The sequence below is a fragment of the Oryctolagus cuniculus genome, chromosome 2 (assembly GCF_964237555.1).
Source record: "Oryctolagus cuniculus chromosome 2, mOryCun1.1, whole genome shotgun sequence".
In the NCBI taxonomy this organism is placed as follows: Eukaryota; Metazoa; Chordata; class Mammalia; order Lagomorpha; family Leporidae; genus Oryctolagus; species Oryctolagus cuniculus.
The window spans coordinates 31,381,486-31,396,713 of NC_091433.1; the positions used below are offsets into that span (position 1 = coordinate 31,381,486).

The 15,228-nt window shown below is 43.8% G+C and overlaps 1 protein-coding gene and 1 long non-coding RNA gene across 2 annotated transcripts in view; one reads left to right on the top strand and one right to left on the bottom strand.

The window, feature by feature from the left end:
* Positions 1-734: 734 nt before the first annotated feature.
* LOC127486639 (uncharacterized) lies at positions 735-9,474 on the bottom strand. The gene is made up of 2 exons (XR_007913263.2): positions 8,582-9,474; positions 735-1,734 (listed from the first exon to the last, which is right to left on the bottom strand). It is a non-coding gene; the product is annotated as an uncharacterized lncRNA (long non-coding RNA).
* Positions 7,017-15,228, top strand: part of NWD2 (NACHT and WD repeat domain containing 2) — a 192,186-nt gene continuing 183,974 nt past the window's right edge. The window contains exon 1 of the mRNA XM_008274917.4: positions 7,017-8,633. Within this exon, the coding sequence (XP_008273139.3) occupies positions 8,483-8,633 (151 nt within the window). The 5' untranslated portion in view covers positions 7,017-8,482. The remainder of the gene's footprint in view (positions 8,634-15,228) is intronic.

Consider the following 15,228-nt stretch of genomic DNA (forward strand, 5'->3'; position numbering starts at 1 on the left):
TGAACACAGAAGCATAGAGTCCTGATTTTTCTTCTGAGCTCACATTTGTGCTCTTGGTTGTAGTCCAGGAGAGGTGAGCCTTGCCAGCCTTCTAAGCCTGGGAGAGGTGGTGCATGATTATTCTAATTGCATTAGTAGAAATGTAAAAGACATTGCATTCATCTTTTATTCACGGCATCAAAACACTCTAGGCCACATAAGAGTGCAGGAAGACTACAGTACATTTGCTGGGGTGGGGGTGGCAAGGAAGGAGGTATGTGATGGTTTGACAGTCTAACCTCTAAAATTACTTGTAGTGTTTAGAGAATTTTATGCAGCCCGAATCTACTGGCCCAAGATACCAGAATGAACTATGAAGCAATAATGATGGCAACATCTAGCACCCAGTGGCAAATGGTACTAGAGTTGGTTGAGCAAACTGCATTGTTAGGATTTAGCAGCACCAGCATCAAGGCTGTCCTAACTGTCTGTTTCCGCTATTCAATTTTGGCTGTGAATCCAATCGGCTTAGCCCTTTTGGTCCCCTCCAATTTTCCAAGAGCAGATCCCCAGCTTTCTCAATAATACTGTTCCAGCCAATAATTTTCAGTAAATTGCTTGTAGGCTTAAGTTAATAAGCACCAGTTTGGATGCCTTCAGCCAAGAACTCTGGGTAGGAAAAATAGGGATTATGCCTCATTTTTCTATGTAACACACAGAGACACACAACTTCAAAGGGCAATTTAGCCAAACAATGCATGTTTAGTAAATTTTATTGTCTTATCCATATTAACAAAATCAGAGAAAGCAGAAAAATTCTATTTTGATGTACTCCTTCCTACTTAGTTCTACTCCCCTTAACTATAATATGGCAAGTTGCTTAAGTGCAAGGAAAGAATTACAGAAATATTTCCAAAGAAATATCAGTTTGGATGAGTAAACACTATGAGGTTCTTGCTAATACGAAGTATATTCCAGCTCAAAATCAACACAAACTGTACTTACTCAATTACTTGTTCTGTCTGCTAACTCATATAAATATTTCAAGAAAAAAATTGGTCAGTCTTTCCATGTGGCCTGAGCCACGGGTTGGCTATAACTTAATTATGAGTATCATAAATGTAAAAGTTGTGTGACAGCAGGAATGTTTCATGCACACAGACACACAATGTCCATAATGCTCAGAGTCAGAAATAAGACACTGAAATACAACATTGTTCTTTTTCCCAAAGACATGTCCAATTCCTAGTTCTAGTTTTCCTTTAAGTTCAATTTCATTTCTGTCTAGATGTTTGTATAAACTCCTATATTCTGAAAAGAAATCATGTTGTAGCTCTGGTTATTTACCTCTAGATTCTTGACTAATGCAGATATGCACTTAGTATCTTTAAAATTTTTGTATACAATGTTTCATAATATGTAGATGCTAATACATACTTTTAGGACAAAAAGTGGCACTACACTTATTTTATGGGGGAAAAACCATTTGTCCATAATTTTATATGTATACATTTTAAGATTTATTTATTTATTTAAAAGGTAGAGATAACGAGAGAGAGAGAGAGAGAGAGAGAGAGAGAGAGAGAGAGAGATATCTTCCATCCACTGATTCACAACCCAAATGGCTGCGAAGGTCTAGGCTGGGTCAGGCTGAAACCAAGATCCCTGAACTCCATCTCAGTCTTCCAAATGGATTCCAGGGATCCAAGCACTTGGGCCATCTTCTGCTGTTTTTCCAGGCACATCTGCAGGGATCTGGGTAGGAAGCAAAACAGCCAGGACTCAGACCAGCACTCATATGGAATGCCAGCATCACAAGCAGAGGCTTAACCTGCTGCACCACCACAATGACCCCTGTGTGTGTGTGTGTGTGTGTGTGTGTAAATATATATTCCCTCCCCCCCCCATAGGCCTCCTAAATTTTGAGTTTGCTTCAAATAACAGTAGGATGATAGGATGATCTGCCATATTTATCAAGAAGTAACAGGAGCTGAAAACTGAAAAACTTGTTAACAAATCATTTGATTTATAAATGTTTCTCAACAATTCAAAAGTTATAATAAAGGGCTACCTATCCTGTTCTTCAAATTGGATGCAAATGACCTGTCATTTTATGCATATAGTTTTCTAAATTTAGGCAACAAAATAAATTATATTTATGAAAGGTGACCCAAGAAGATGCATAGTGCAACTCTACAAATAACTCAGGTTAAAGGACTGTGATGAGGACCATTGTTTGTGAAGAAATAAATCCTATTAAGTAACAGAGATAAAGCAAGATTGTGAGTTGGGAGAAAAAGGAAAATGGCAAAGCTATGGCATTTTATTTCAGAAAATAGAATTCATAGACTTATCATCTATATTTAATTTTGCTGGTAAAATGTCCTACTAAAACACTTTTTTCCCTTTAAAGCACTTTGTAAATAAAAGTGAATTCAATATGCATTAACACCATCCTAGCTAAGTAAAAACATGTGAACAATAAGAAAAATACAGTAACTGACCTGGGCAATGTGTTTATGATATCTGGCAATGTTGGTTGGGCATATTGTAAAGGGGCAATTTTCTTGTTTTGTTTGTTTAAGATTTAGTCCTCATGATATAGACTATATCTAGGATGGTAGTGAGATGACCTTCATTCATATTCTAGCTTTGCAACATACAAGCTGTTTGCATCTAAACAAGTCATTTCATTTTTCTCAGCTTCTTACACTTTAAGAGGTTCAAACGATATTTATCAATTTGGCCAAATGGATTTTGTTACACACTGGTGGCCATGTGGTACATTATAACTGACCTATGGTTTCATGTTCAGAGATCTAGTCTTGATATTGTGTCAGCCAAACAACTGAGTGAACTTGGACATGCCATTAAAATCTCTTGAGATAATGATATATATATATATATATATATATATATATATATATATAAATAAATAAATAAAATAGGGGTAAAAAATAATGCAGAACCTACCTCACAGGGTTATAATCAAAATGAAATAATATGTATGAAAATAGTTTGCAAAAAAAGCAGTGAGAGAGAAGAGGGGAGAGACATTTCACACAGTGGTTGAGATGCAGCTTGGGATGCCTACACTCTGTATAAAGTACCTAGGTTCAAGTCCTAGGTCACATCCCATTCCAGCTTCCTGGTAATGCCCACCCTGGGAGGCAGCAGGCAATGACTAATACTTTCATCCCTGTCACCTACATGGTAGACTTAGATTTGAGTTCTAGGCTCTTCGCGTTGGCCTCACTCTGCTCAGCTTTTGTAGACCTTTGGGGCGTGAACTCACAGAGGATGATTTCTCTGCCCACCTCTCTCTACCTTTAAAATAAAATAAAATGAATAATTTTTTTAAAAAAATAGAAAATTTTTAAGGTATTGTATTTGATACTCTCATGAAGGAAAGAAACCAATTGCAATCAGAAAACACTTGGCAATCACAGAATTAAAATAAAACGTTTGGGGCCTGCACTGTAGCACAGTTCATTAAGCCACTTTCTGCAGTGTCGGCATCCCATACGGGTGTCGCTTTGAATACCAGCTGCTCCTCTTCCAATCTAGCTCCCTGCTAATGCACCTGGGAAAACTGCAGCAGATAACCCAAGTCCTTGGGTCCCTGCATCCATGTGGGAGACACAGAAGCAGCTCTTGGTTCTTAGCTTTGACCTGGCCCAGCCCCAGCCGTTGTGGTCATTTAGGGAGTGAACCAATGGTTAGATGATCTGTCTGTCTCTCCTTGTCTCTCTTTGTAACTCTGCCTTTCAAATAAATTTTAAAAACTTTTTAAAAAGAAAATAAAACATTTAATTCAGAACTATATTTTCATTTTAAAAATCATTTTCTTCTTCCTTGTGTGGTATGCATAGTGCACTCAGCGATATGTTGAGGAGGTTGTAAGAGGGAGACTGATCAAAAAATACATTAAACAGATTTAGAAGAGGGTGGATATAAAGTTAGAATTTCTGAGTCATGAAAACATCAGATAGCACTTTCAGAAAGGTGTAACTTTATTTAAAACCAAGCTGCTGTGAATTCTATCATGCTGCAGACACCTCTAAATCAACAGTCTCTGTTGGTAAATTATTATGCTGACAAATTCTCACACAGACTGGAAATTTCTATTTTGTAAACAAGTAAGTGGGCTCCTGATGGTCTAGTTTATACCCTGAGCTAGAGCTTTAGGAAGGGGAATCCTGGCTTGAGTGACCCTATATAATCCATTTTTCACATTAGCAAAGCAAATGCAACTATTCACCAGCCAAACCATAGAGGCACTGTAAGAATGAAGGTACTATTAACTCTGATACCCTTCAAGTTTGGGAATGTCAAACACCACATCATTAATGTTGACTTGATTCTTTGAGATACAGTGCTGTTATGTCTTTTCTTTTTAAGACTTACTTATTTGAAAGGCAAGGTAACAGCAACATCATCCATCTTCTAGTTCACTCCCAACATGGTTGCAACAGCTAGGGCTGAGCCAGGCCAAAGTAAGGAGCCAAGGACTCCATTCTTGTCTCTCACATGGGTGGGAGGATCCTGAGTCCTTGGGCCATCATCTTCTGCCTTCCCAGGAACATTCAGACAGAGTGGGATTAGAAGTGGTAGAGCCAAGACTTGAATCAGCACTTTGATAAGGATGCTAGCATTACAAGCATGGCTTAATGCACTGCGCCATAATGCTGGCCCCTGGTGCTGTGTCTTGGTCTTTCTCTACTTTTATCCATAATAAAACAAAATATAGAACAGTGACCCAAAAATTTCCCAGCCAGAATGTTTGATGTACTCAAATATGAGTGGACATGGAGGCAAAAACCAGTTGAGAGATCTGCCTTCCTTCAGCTGGGTCAGAGTAATTCAGAGACTCCAGTTGCATACGTGTTGATCAGCACTTCCTCTGCCGAAGGATGGACCAGACATGTGACACAGTCATGCAGTTGGGGGGAAATCACCAGCCCTCACAGCAAAGGGAAGTAGCTAAGGTATATTTGTGTGCCACAGACTTTACAACAAGAAAAATATACCAACAACACAAATGGTTATGTATGCATATAACAAAAGGTATACAAGGGGGAGCACTGTCCAGGAGGAGACATCAGACAGGGAAATAGGGGGTGCTGGGGCCAGACCTACAATGCAGAATTCAATGAGATATTTATGTAAGGTCTAATATGGTATCTAGCACACAGGACATTCTCAGTACATTATTATCATTAGGTCTTAGTTATCCTTCCTCTTGCTTAATAAAATTTCAATTTGTGTAGAGGCATCACCTATATATCAATAGGGACCGGAGGCCACAATAAGATGCTTTCCTGCCTGTTAAACAGTATGCAACCAGCAGTAATTTTACAAAGGGCCTTATAAATGGCTGGGACTACTATTCTACAAAGACAGTACATCCCTCTGTGGCCCTTAGGCAGGCCAGCTGGGAGTGAGAGAACAGAGTGAGAATGCCTGCTTCTGATTTCACCTACTTTCCATTTCTAGTGTCTTTAAATTCTCCATCCCAATTCCTGTATGGTAGTGATTTCTCTGTGATCTCATGAAGAAAGAATGGGGCTGGGAGAAAACCAAGGGTCTGAAAGTCTCTGTCATCCCTTCAAAATCCTAGAAGTTGGAAGAGGCCAGTCATGTGGACTCTAACTTTTCTATCTAGAAAGCTACAGTGATTATCAGCCTTCCACACAGGTCTGGAGAGCCATTGTCCAGGCTACTGAAGAAGCCAGGACCAGACTCAGGAAAATTAGAAAATAGAGGTGATATACTGCAAAGCACACAAGGACAGGATGTGATAATATCTGCATCCTGGCTCCACCATGACCTATTCTAAGACCTTAGAAATGCCATTCACTTCTTTGAATCTTGATCTTCTCCTCTGCAAAATGTAACAACACACGCCATATGTACTGGACAGAAGAAAATGTTGGAAGTTTAGTCCAGAACAAATTGTTACCTCTGCCTGTTAGGAATGAATGTCTGGTTTAGGACAGCAGATTCCAACAAAAGGGAAGAAGAGTGGGGAGATTATTGCGCATGTGCATGTGTAGGGGTAGGCGTGTCATCAGGTCTCCTTAGGTAGCAACCTCCCTGGTGCCCCCAAAGACAGCAGCCTGGTCTACCTGAGGCCAAGCTGGTTGGGCATAGAGCCCTTTAAGCAAGGCCACACAGAGCAAAATCCACTCTTCCACTCTCCTCTGCTGCCTGGGTCTGCAGTGACACTGGCAGATGCTAAACTTCAGCTTGTGTAGAACAGTTAATTAGGTTACAGAGGCTGCCAAAAATCCCAATGTCATCCGAAGAAAATGCAACACTTTAAATTCTGAAATAAAGGTCAGAAGAGGCAAACACCAATCTCCCTTTTAAGAAGACAGAAACAAATTGGGGGTGGGAAGGTAAGCAGGTCCTTCACAATCTGGCAATTTATCAGTCTTTATAAACAAAGTTGAAATCAGGCTTATAAAATACTCCTGGCTCCTTTCCCCAGTAACATGCTGTGCATTCATAAAGGACGACACCGGCATAGCCCCTGCATATTCGTAGCCTGTCCAGAGCTCAGTCCATAGCTCTTGGGACATCATGGGATCCTTCACAAATCCTCTTCTTGCAAGACAATGTTCTCGCCTGGGAATAATGAGTCTCTCCCAAGGCAAGAAGACAATTCGCTTAAATGGAATCCACTGAGGAAATATCTGGGTATGCGCAGGGCTTTGTGACACCTTTCATTAAAATCACCACAAGGTAAGACTGCTGTGTGCCTCCTGCTCGCAAAGGCGGAGAGCCAGCCTTAAAAACCTAGAGACCCGTTTCTTCCAAAGAGGTTGCCCCAGAACCTATGTGTTGGGGGTGGGATGATAAAATAAAGCTCAGAGCATGGGACTTCACTGCCACCAGGAGGGCCCAGAGGAAGTGCAGGCGCGCGGAGAAGGCCTGGGACTGCCTAGGGTAGGCGCCCCCAGGTGCTGACAAACCTTGCAGCAGTACACAGCGCACCCGCGGCCCCGCCCCTTGTCTTCCCAAACTCAAAGATGGGGGTAAGCTGTTCCTCTCTAAGAAGCAGGTGTTTCTAACCCCAAAGCTCAGGATGCACGATCTGGAGACCAAACCCCAATTCAGGATCCAAACGCTCCCTTCTCCTCGTCACCCCCTCCCACTCCACAACACAACCCTACATCTGTTCCCTTCTAGTCGTGGTTTATGCAGTGTTTCATGGGGGAGTAGTGGAGTGTAGCCAGAGGCGGCATTTTTATGTCTGGCTTGCTCTGAAGCTCCCGTCACCTCGGAGAACTGGACCCCAAGTAGCATGGTCCCGCGTCCAAACTGGCCGACTTGCGTGGATTTGGAAACGCAGCTAAAGCGCTAACAAGACGAAAGGACCCAAGGACACCCCCTCCCCCAATCCGCAGCCACTTGCATTTTGTGGGACGCTTCGGCGCGGGGGCGCGCACCAGGCCTCGCGGGGCTCCAGGCATCCTCGTGGCCGACGGGGAAAGTGCCTCAGCAGGAGCAGGAAGGAACCCCCCGAGCCTCAGAAGCCTGAAGAGAGCTCCCCGCCGAGATCCACTCCCGGAAAGGTCCCGCGACCACGCGGCGAGGAGCACGTGAACGGCGCAGCGCGGCTATAAAAACCCCTGCTCGGACGCGCGTGCAGAGCGAGAGCAGCCGCAGGACGCGGTCACCTGAGCCACGAGAGGCCGGGCGACGGTGGCCCTTGCTCCGTCTGGACATTTGAGGCCTCAGGCCCTGGGGGTCCGGTCTCGGGTGCGTGCGTCGAACTTTGAGGGCAAATTCTCTGCTCTTGGACAAAGGCGCGCAGACACCCGCACGCGTGGATTCCCCTCAAATGCTCAGAGCGTTTGACCTTTAGGAGAGTTGGAGGGGTGGCCGCGGGAATCTCGGGCTGACTGGGGTCTCGTCCCCGCCCAAGAAGGCAGCCGCCAGCACTCCAGGCTCGTCCGCCCCGAAGCCCCCCGCACTAAAGCCCCAGCAGCCCATTTCAGCCGCGGTCATTCGTGCGCCGCGCGGTGGGCGCGTTCAGATCACTCCCGGACGCCTTCGCGCAGATAAAGTTTGATCTGCGCCCGCTCCGTGCCCGCCGCCTGGCGGCCCCCGCCTCCCTCAGCGGGCGCGGGTGGGGAGGTGGCCGCGGGCTGGGCGGCCGGCGCGGGCGCCTCCCGGCGCAAATGGGCGCCACGCGCGTAGCCGCAGCCACGCTAACCTCCAGCTGCCTCCGGCTGTTGCACTGAACCCGAGAGAGCGAGCAAAAGCAGACGCCCAGAGGGACAGTAGGCGGCGGTGACCCGGGCCCGAGGGTCCCTATGGCTGCTCCCCGCCGGCCAAGGGTGTGCACCACGGAGCTCGCCGCCAGCGCCCGGGGCTCGCATTGGCTCTGAGCGGCGCCGCCTGTGGGGATCGACCCAGCTGTGCCGCGGAGCCGCGGGCAGGAACCTGAGGAGCAGGCGGCAGCGGCGGCGGTGGCTGTTCTTTCCAGAGGGCGATGTGGCCGGCCGGCGCGGGCTCCAAGCTGCCCTGCCCCCGGGACTCCGCGCTCCGCCGGGCGGCATTCTGCGGGAACCTCACGGCCCTGCCTTCTCACCTCGTGCCCGCGGGCCGCAGTGTGCGGGTCTTCATCAGCGCCAACCCCGAAGGTGAGTCCGTCGCGCCGGCTCGCGCGTCCGCCTGTCCTTCTCTCCGTCCGCGCTACGGGAGCCGACGAGCGTGCGGCGGTCCCGCGGGTGCGTCCCGCGCGCCCCGCGCTCCTTCCTCCTGCGAGGGCCTGGGGAGTTCCCTCGCATCACTTTTATTTCTCCTCGGGCGTCCACTCTGCCTGCCGACTTCTCTTGGGGGCACCCGTTTATCTTCCTCAGGTCGAGCTTAGAAACCAGCGCGGCACAAGCGGGCGTTTCTGGAAGCTTCATTCTGCCCGCTCCGCCACCGCCAGCCGCGCTCTTTTATGTTTCTTTTTTCTTTTTTTTTTTTTTTTCTTTTAACAAATTTCTTTCTCCGAGGTGACCCCAAATGCCGAGTGGCTCCTCCGGCTCTGGCGGCGCGGCAGGTTCCTAAATGGGACTTCTTCCTTGGCCGCTAGTTCTGGGCGAGGAGAGCCTGGGGTTCCGGGAGCCTCGCCTCTTGCGAGTGCCAGGGAACTCCTTGCCTTGAGGGGCTGAACAGCCCCTGGGCAGCGAAGGCCGAAAGGGGTCCAGGGGCAGCCCGCGGTGCGGCCCCAGGACCAGCTGCCCTCCGGAGTGGGGTCGGCGGGCGTGACCTCTTGACTCTAGAAGGCGGCCACCTCCATCAGGTTCCTGCCCACGGACCGACACTTGGTGGTCGCTGGGTGAAAACTTGATCTATTTACTTGTGCGGTCGCAGCGGCTGAGCACCGGGTAGTAAGAAGTCCTTACACATCACTGCCGTTCAGTTCAGTCCCAAGTGTAAGCTTTCGTTCCCAATAAGTGGAGCCAAAAGGGGTGGGGGAGATGCATTTCACTGGGGCTGCATGAAACTACAGAAATTGCCTTTGTCTAGGCGAAAAAATGTTCTTCCATAAGAGGTGTTTATAGGAGACTGAAATTGCCGTGGGAGACTGGAAACTTAACTTTTCCTGCGCTCCAGCAAGCCTTGGGTCTAATTTTTAAGAAAGAAAACAGTCACTGGGGAGACTTCAGAGAAGACCAACAAAAGTAACTTTCTAAAAGATTATGTCCCCCAAGCTTGGCACTTAGCAGAAGTTTAAGGTAAATCTCACATTATGACAAGGGAATTGGAAAGAATGAAGTGAACACACACTAGTGTTACAAAGGACTCTTGAGGGAGGCCATTCTTTTATCAGTTTACAACTCACAAAACGTAAGCAGGATTTTACAAAACAGTTCTCTCACATGTCTTCTAGGATTTTTATCTAAATCTGCTTTTAAAAACACATGGAGATATGCAACCCATTTAAGGAAATCTGCAACTTACATTTTTGGTGGTATTTTTAACATGTTTTAGCAATATTTTTAAAGTGTTGGAGAGAATTATGCTAGAAAATGTTTAGTCTTGACATTTTCAATTCTCTCAAGTATAAAAAGTCTCATGAAAAGTGTTGAAATCTGCTGATAGAAAGCCAACTAAATCTTCCACTAAACAACTTTCTTCAAAAATACAGTGAAAATTCTGTTAATATCAGTACTTTTTTCTTAAATGTCTTATTTCTATGATAAAAAGTTTATATTGAGTCAGCCTAACTACTAATCAAGATTAGTGTCATTTTTATTAAAACTGTTCGTATGGTTGATTCTTCACATCTCCTCATTTCTTGAGATATTTTTTAGGAAAGCCATTAATCCTGGGAAAGCCAGCATGAGGGTGGAGCCATTTGTGCCTTTGGTCGTGGTTGAAGTTGGACTGCTTTCCACACAGCTCTTAGAAAAGGAATGTGAAGCTTACCTGGGAAGTTTCTATGGGAGCAGGGCCTCAGAGAGGTGATGTCATAGTAAACCATAAAGATGGTGTGGGTATTTCTAATGACCTGAATGTGAAGCCTTAAAATCTTGCTAAGTGCCCTGTAGAGACAGCACTTTACTGAAGGATCTTCAGGGATGTGATTTAGAAAGCAAATGTTTGATTTGGTATCCAATATTAGATTCTTGGCCAATGATGAAGAGCCTCTCCTTTGTCAAATTAAGACAAAGAACATTATCTCATGCCTTCCTTGAGAAACGGAAATCCAGTTAATGTTCTAAATAAGAGATGTTTTGTGTTGAACTCAGACAGTACTTCAAGAATCTAGCTAGATTATTGTTTATAATAGACATTGCTTTACAAGTCTTGTGTGGGGAATTTACCCCTGGGTAATGAAGATAATACATGGCTTTAGAATGAAAGATTACTTTGCCATTATTAGTTCATTCAGTAGTTTAATTTGGGTTTCTGTCCTGAAGCAACCCTCTGAGAGCAGTGGCCCACAGAGGACGCTCCCTGATGTACAGATGAGAAAACCATATCAGGCTACTTGCCTGAATTCATACAGCAGAGTGAAGCAGGAAGAAGCCTGTAGGACACTCAGAACACCTCTCGTCATACTCTTCAGCCAGCCGAAGCTCATGACTGATCTCAGTGAGATACTTTACAGCCACAGGGACAAGAGAATAAGCCAGATCAGGCAGATCAGTACTGTCTGGTATCTTCTGGCTCCCAGGATTCAAGAGAATACAGAGCTGGGAGAGAACAGGACTTTCCTGACTCGCTTCATTTCCCTGGAGTGCAGACCTAGGGACATCCCAGGAAATTATAGAAAATGCTAGACTAAGCAGTCCCTACTGCACGGAAGACACTGGAGAAGGACCATGTCAGGGAGGCAGCAGCATCCCAGATTATCTTAAATGAGTGGGCCTTGGACTTTACCTCCCGTATCTCTGAATCCTTGGAAGTTTTGTAGTTAATTAGTCCATGCTTTCCAAAGTGGTACTTACTCCCTCTTGGAACAATGGTTTTAAACCACACTTGATTCAGTGTGAATAGTCCATGTGTGTGGAGATGAGAAGAGCCTGCACAAATATCTCTCCTCCTGGTGCTTGAGGACCAGCGTCTTCATGGCCTTGATTCTTAGTTGAATTAGGATAAGGTAAAGTCCTAACACAAAGAAAGCCAAAGCTTTTCCTTTATTACAGACAAAGGTTGGTGCAGGTCTACCATCTCTTCTCTGTGATCCTCTGGGCCAGGTGTTCTTTGCGGTATTTTTTCAGATTTCTTTCTTAGAGAAATGCATGTGTATGGTTTTAAATGTGGGGTCCAGGGTAATACCCTCCATCAAATATGAATACATCTATAGGAATATGACTTCGCTGTAAGTCAGCATTGTATAGATGCTGTAATGCTAGGAATATCTTTCTCCTATTTGGCAACAGTCAACTATGGCTATTGAGTATTTGATATGACTAGTATGACTAAGAAGCAGAACTCTGAATTTGTTTCACTTTAATGAGTTTAAGTTTAAATAAGCAAGTGTGGCTATTGGCTTTTGTATTAGACAACAAATATGTAAGTGGAATAATAAAAAATGTAGGTAACTTTATGTAAAGTAAGGTCAGGTTTGGCCACTGATAACTCATATAATTTCAAGTTTTTCTGTATCTTTGGGTAAAAGTCTGTCTTTACAAAGCTTTGGTAACTTTGGAATTGCAAGGAAGAGAGATGGCCTTTTAAGGGAGAATGTAGTTTTAACTCTATAGACAAGTGAGCTTTATAATATTGAACCCCAGAATTACAGACCTACCCTCCCAGTCACTGCCCACCCAAGGGCGTAACTGACTACTTTAAAATGTAAGACATGGAGGAGCAAGGAGGAAGAGCAGGTTTACTTTCAAGAGAAAGAAGGGGCTGGGCTACTGTGCTCAGCCATCCAATCAAGACACCACTTCTCCCCTGAGCCATGGATGACCTTGTGGTCTGCCCAGAGCCCTGTACCCATGCATCTTTCTCTGCATGGAAAAAGACATCTGAAGTAAAGAGAAAAAATATTCTAGCATCTATCTTTGTGTCATTGTGCCTTTCTTCTATTCACTCGAATTGCACTGCTGCTCTTTGAGAGTTGTATACTCTTCTACATGGTGTTAGATGTTCAGACCATTTCCACTTAGATTTCTTGTATCCACGTAACTGGGCATTGCCCAGACTCTTCTCCATGCCCTTGGGGTCTCAGTAGGGAAGCTTGTTCTCCATGTTGATGGAAGCCACAGCAGACATATTTCCCTTCCTGGGTGTACATGGCTTCAGTTGCTGCAGCCAGTGACCTTTTGCTTTAGTTTTTACTCCCAAGCAAGACACAGAAAGATCTACAAGGACAAAATCACATGATATTCTTCACCATTCTTGTTTTTCCTACGATCCTGATTACTTTCATGGTTTTTTGTTCCTTCAGTATATTTATGAGCAATCAAAAACCAGCAAAACATCTATATGCAGATGTCTGTGTATATAAAGACATTCACATGCCCATTTTGATTCTCCAAAAACATTCTTGAAGGTTAAGGATCTTAAGGGAGAAAGTATCATTTTGCATTTTATGATAAATGAAATAAAATATTAAATAACAAATTTTAGTGATAGTGAATGTTTTGGTGCTGCTGGTTAAGCTACGCTGTGGCACATCTTGGCTTTGTCATAGCTGGCCCTAGATCCCACAGTATATCTTTTTTCTTTTTAAAGATTTATTTTTTTATTTATTTTAAAGAGAGAGGTAGACAGAGAGAGAGAGAGAGAGAGAGAGAGAGAGAGAGAGATGTCTCCCATCCACTGGTTCACTCCCCAAATGGCTGCAATGGCTGCAGCTGAACTGATCTGAAGCCAGGAGCCAGGCGCTTCTTCCACGTAAATTCAGGGGCCTAAGGAGTTGGGCCATCCTCTGCTGCTTTCCCAGGCATGTTAGCAGGGAGCTGTCCACAGTTTTTCTTACAGAGCATTTATCAAGATTTTAATGCTTCACATTCAGATCATTAAAAATGCCAGTCCCTTTCTTTTTGGTTCAATAGACTTTCAGCTATCCAATTTGGATCACTGTGACCATTTGAGGTATAAACCAGTGGACGAAAGATCTCTCTCCCTACATGTCACTCTGCCTTTCAAAAAAATAACTTAAAAATACTAAAAACAGTTAAAATTCAGTGACTGTGTCTTAAGCAGACGTTATTCAGGCAGGAGAAAGTGTTAGATACAAGTATAGACTTGAGAGCCAGGCTTCCTGGGTTTGAGCCATAAATTGCAGCTATTTAATTCTGTGATTTCTTGAGCAAATTTCTTAACCTTTTTATTCTCCATTTCCAAATTTATAAAAGAGAACAGTAACAGCATCTGCCTCACATGTTTGAGTAGATTAAATAAACTAATATATGGAAAAAGAGCAATTCTGAACACATACTAAACATTAGTAAATGTTTGTACTTTTATCATTATATTATTTTCCACTATGATACAAGTATGTTTATGCAAATATTTTAATTAAGACATTCCCTTCCCTCAAAGAAAGTAACCTGTAGAGGCATATCAGTTAGAACTTCCACCAGGCAATTAGGTCACAACTCCAAAGCTGCCACTCAGAACAGGAACCTGTGTAAGTCACTACCAGTATCATAGCTGGCCAACCACTGCAAAATCACATCTGCTAAGCCCTATGTGTCAGCCACTGTGACTGGTGGCAGAGGAACTCCATTCCATGTGCATTACAGATCTCATTCAGGTACATCCAAATTACATCTGAACCCTGAAAGCAAGCGAGTCTATGAACTTCTAGGTTTCCAGCCCCTATGTTATAAGGGAGAGAATGGAAGGATGGGGTAATGGATAGTCAACATGAAGGAAGGGTGTCTAGCACAGCAGGGAACAGACATTCACGCATTCATGTGGCACCTACTCCACATGGAGTGCTGTTCTGTGCTTAGAATACAACACTAACCCAAACTGATCAGGTCTCTGCTGTTACGAAGTTTACATAAACAATACAGGTGATGAGAGCTGTGCTAAAGCTGTGAGCAGAGCATTAAAGGGGTGCCAAGAAGGGTTATATAGGCTTGTGTGGGGCTACATAGGGTTATGTGGGGACCCCAGGAGAACAAGCAGAGACAAGTGTGGAAACTTTGCTACAGGATAATCAGATAAGAGGCCTAGAGATGATGAAATCTCCATATGGAATAGTAAGAAATGGTCTTTATTATTCACCAAAGAGCTTTTATCCCTTTGAATAAGAGCAGAATTGATGTCTTGAGTTGATGTTGTCATTTGTATCTTGAAGGGGACTCATTTAGAATGACATTTAAAAGAAAGCATAGTTTTCACCAACTGTTAGAGCTACACTATATACAAAAGAGACCAAGACTTCATGGTTAAATAAGTCATCAACAGAACTCTTAAAATTCTTTTTACACCATAGGAAAGATAGCATTTGCCATTTTAAAATGTCCATGTGTATCAATTTGGGTGATTTTTTGTTTTAAATGTTTGTCATAGAAATTGATAGGAATTTTATGCTACTCTAGTATTAATGATTTCATGACTTTTAAAATTTATGTGAATGTAGTTGAACATCTCTTCATGGGATTATTGTTTATATCCTTTGCCTATTTTCCTGCTGGACTGTCGTCTTTTTATTTTTCAGTTGTTGAACTCTTCATTTAATAGATCCATTAAGCCTTTGACTATAATGTGATTTAAAAATGTTATCTCAAGAAAATTAAAAATGGGAAGAAGAAAAGGTACCTGCAAGTTTAT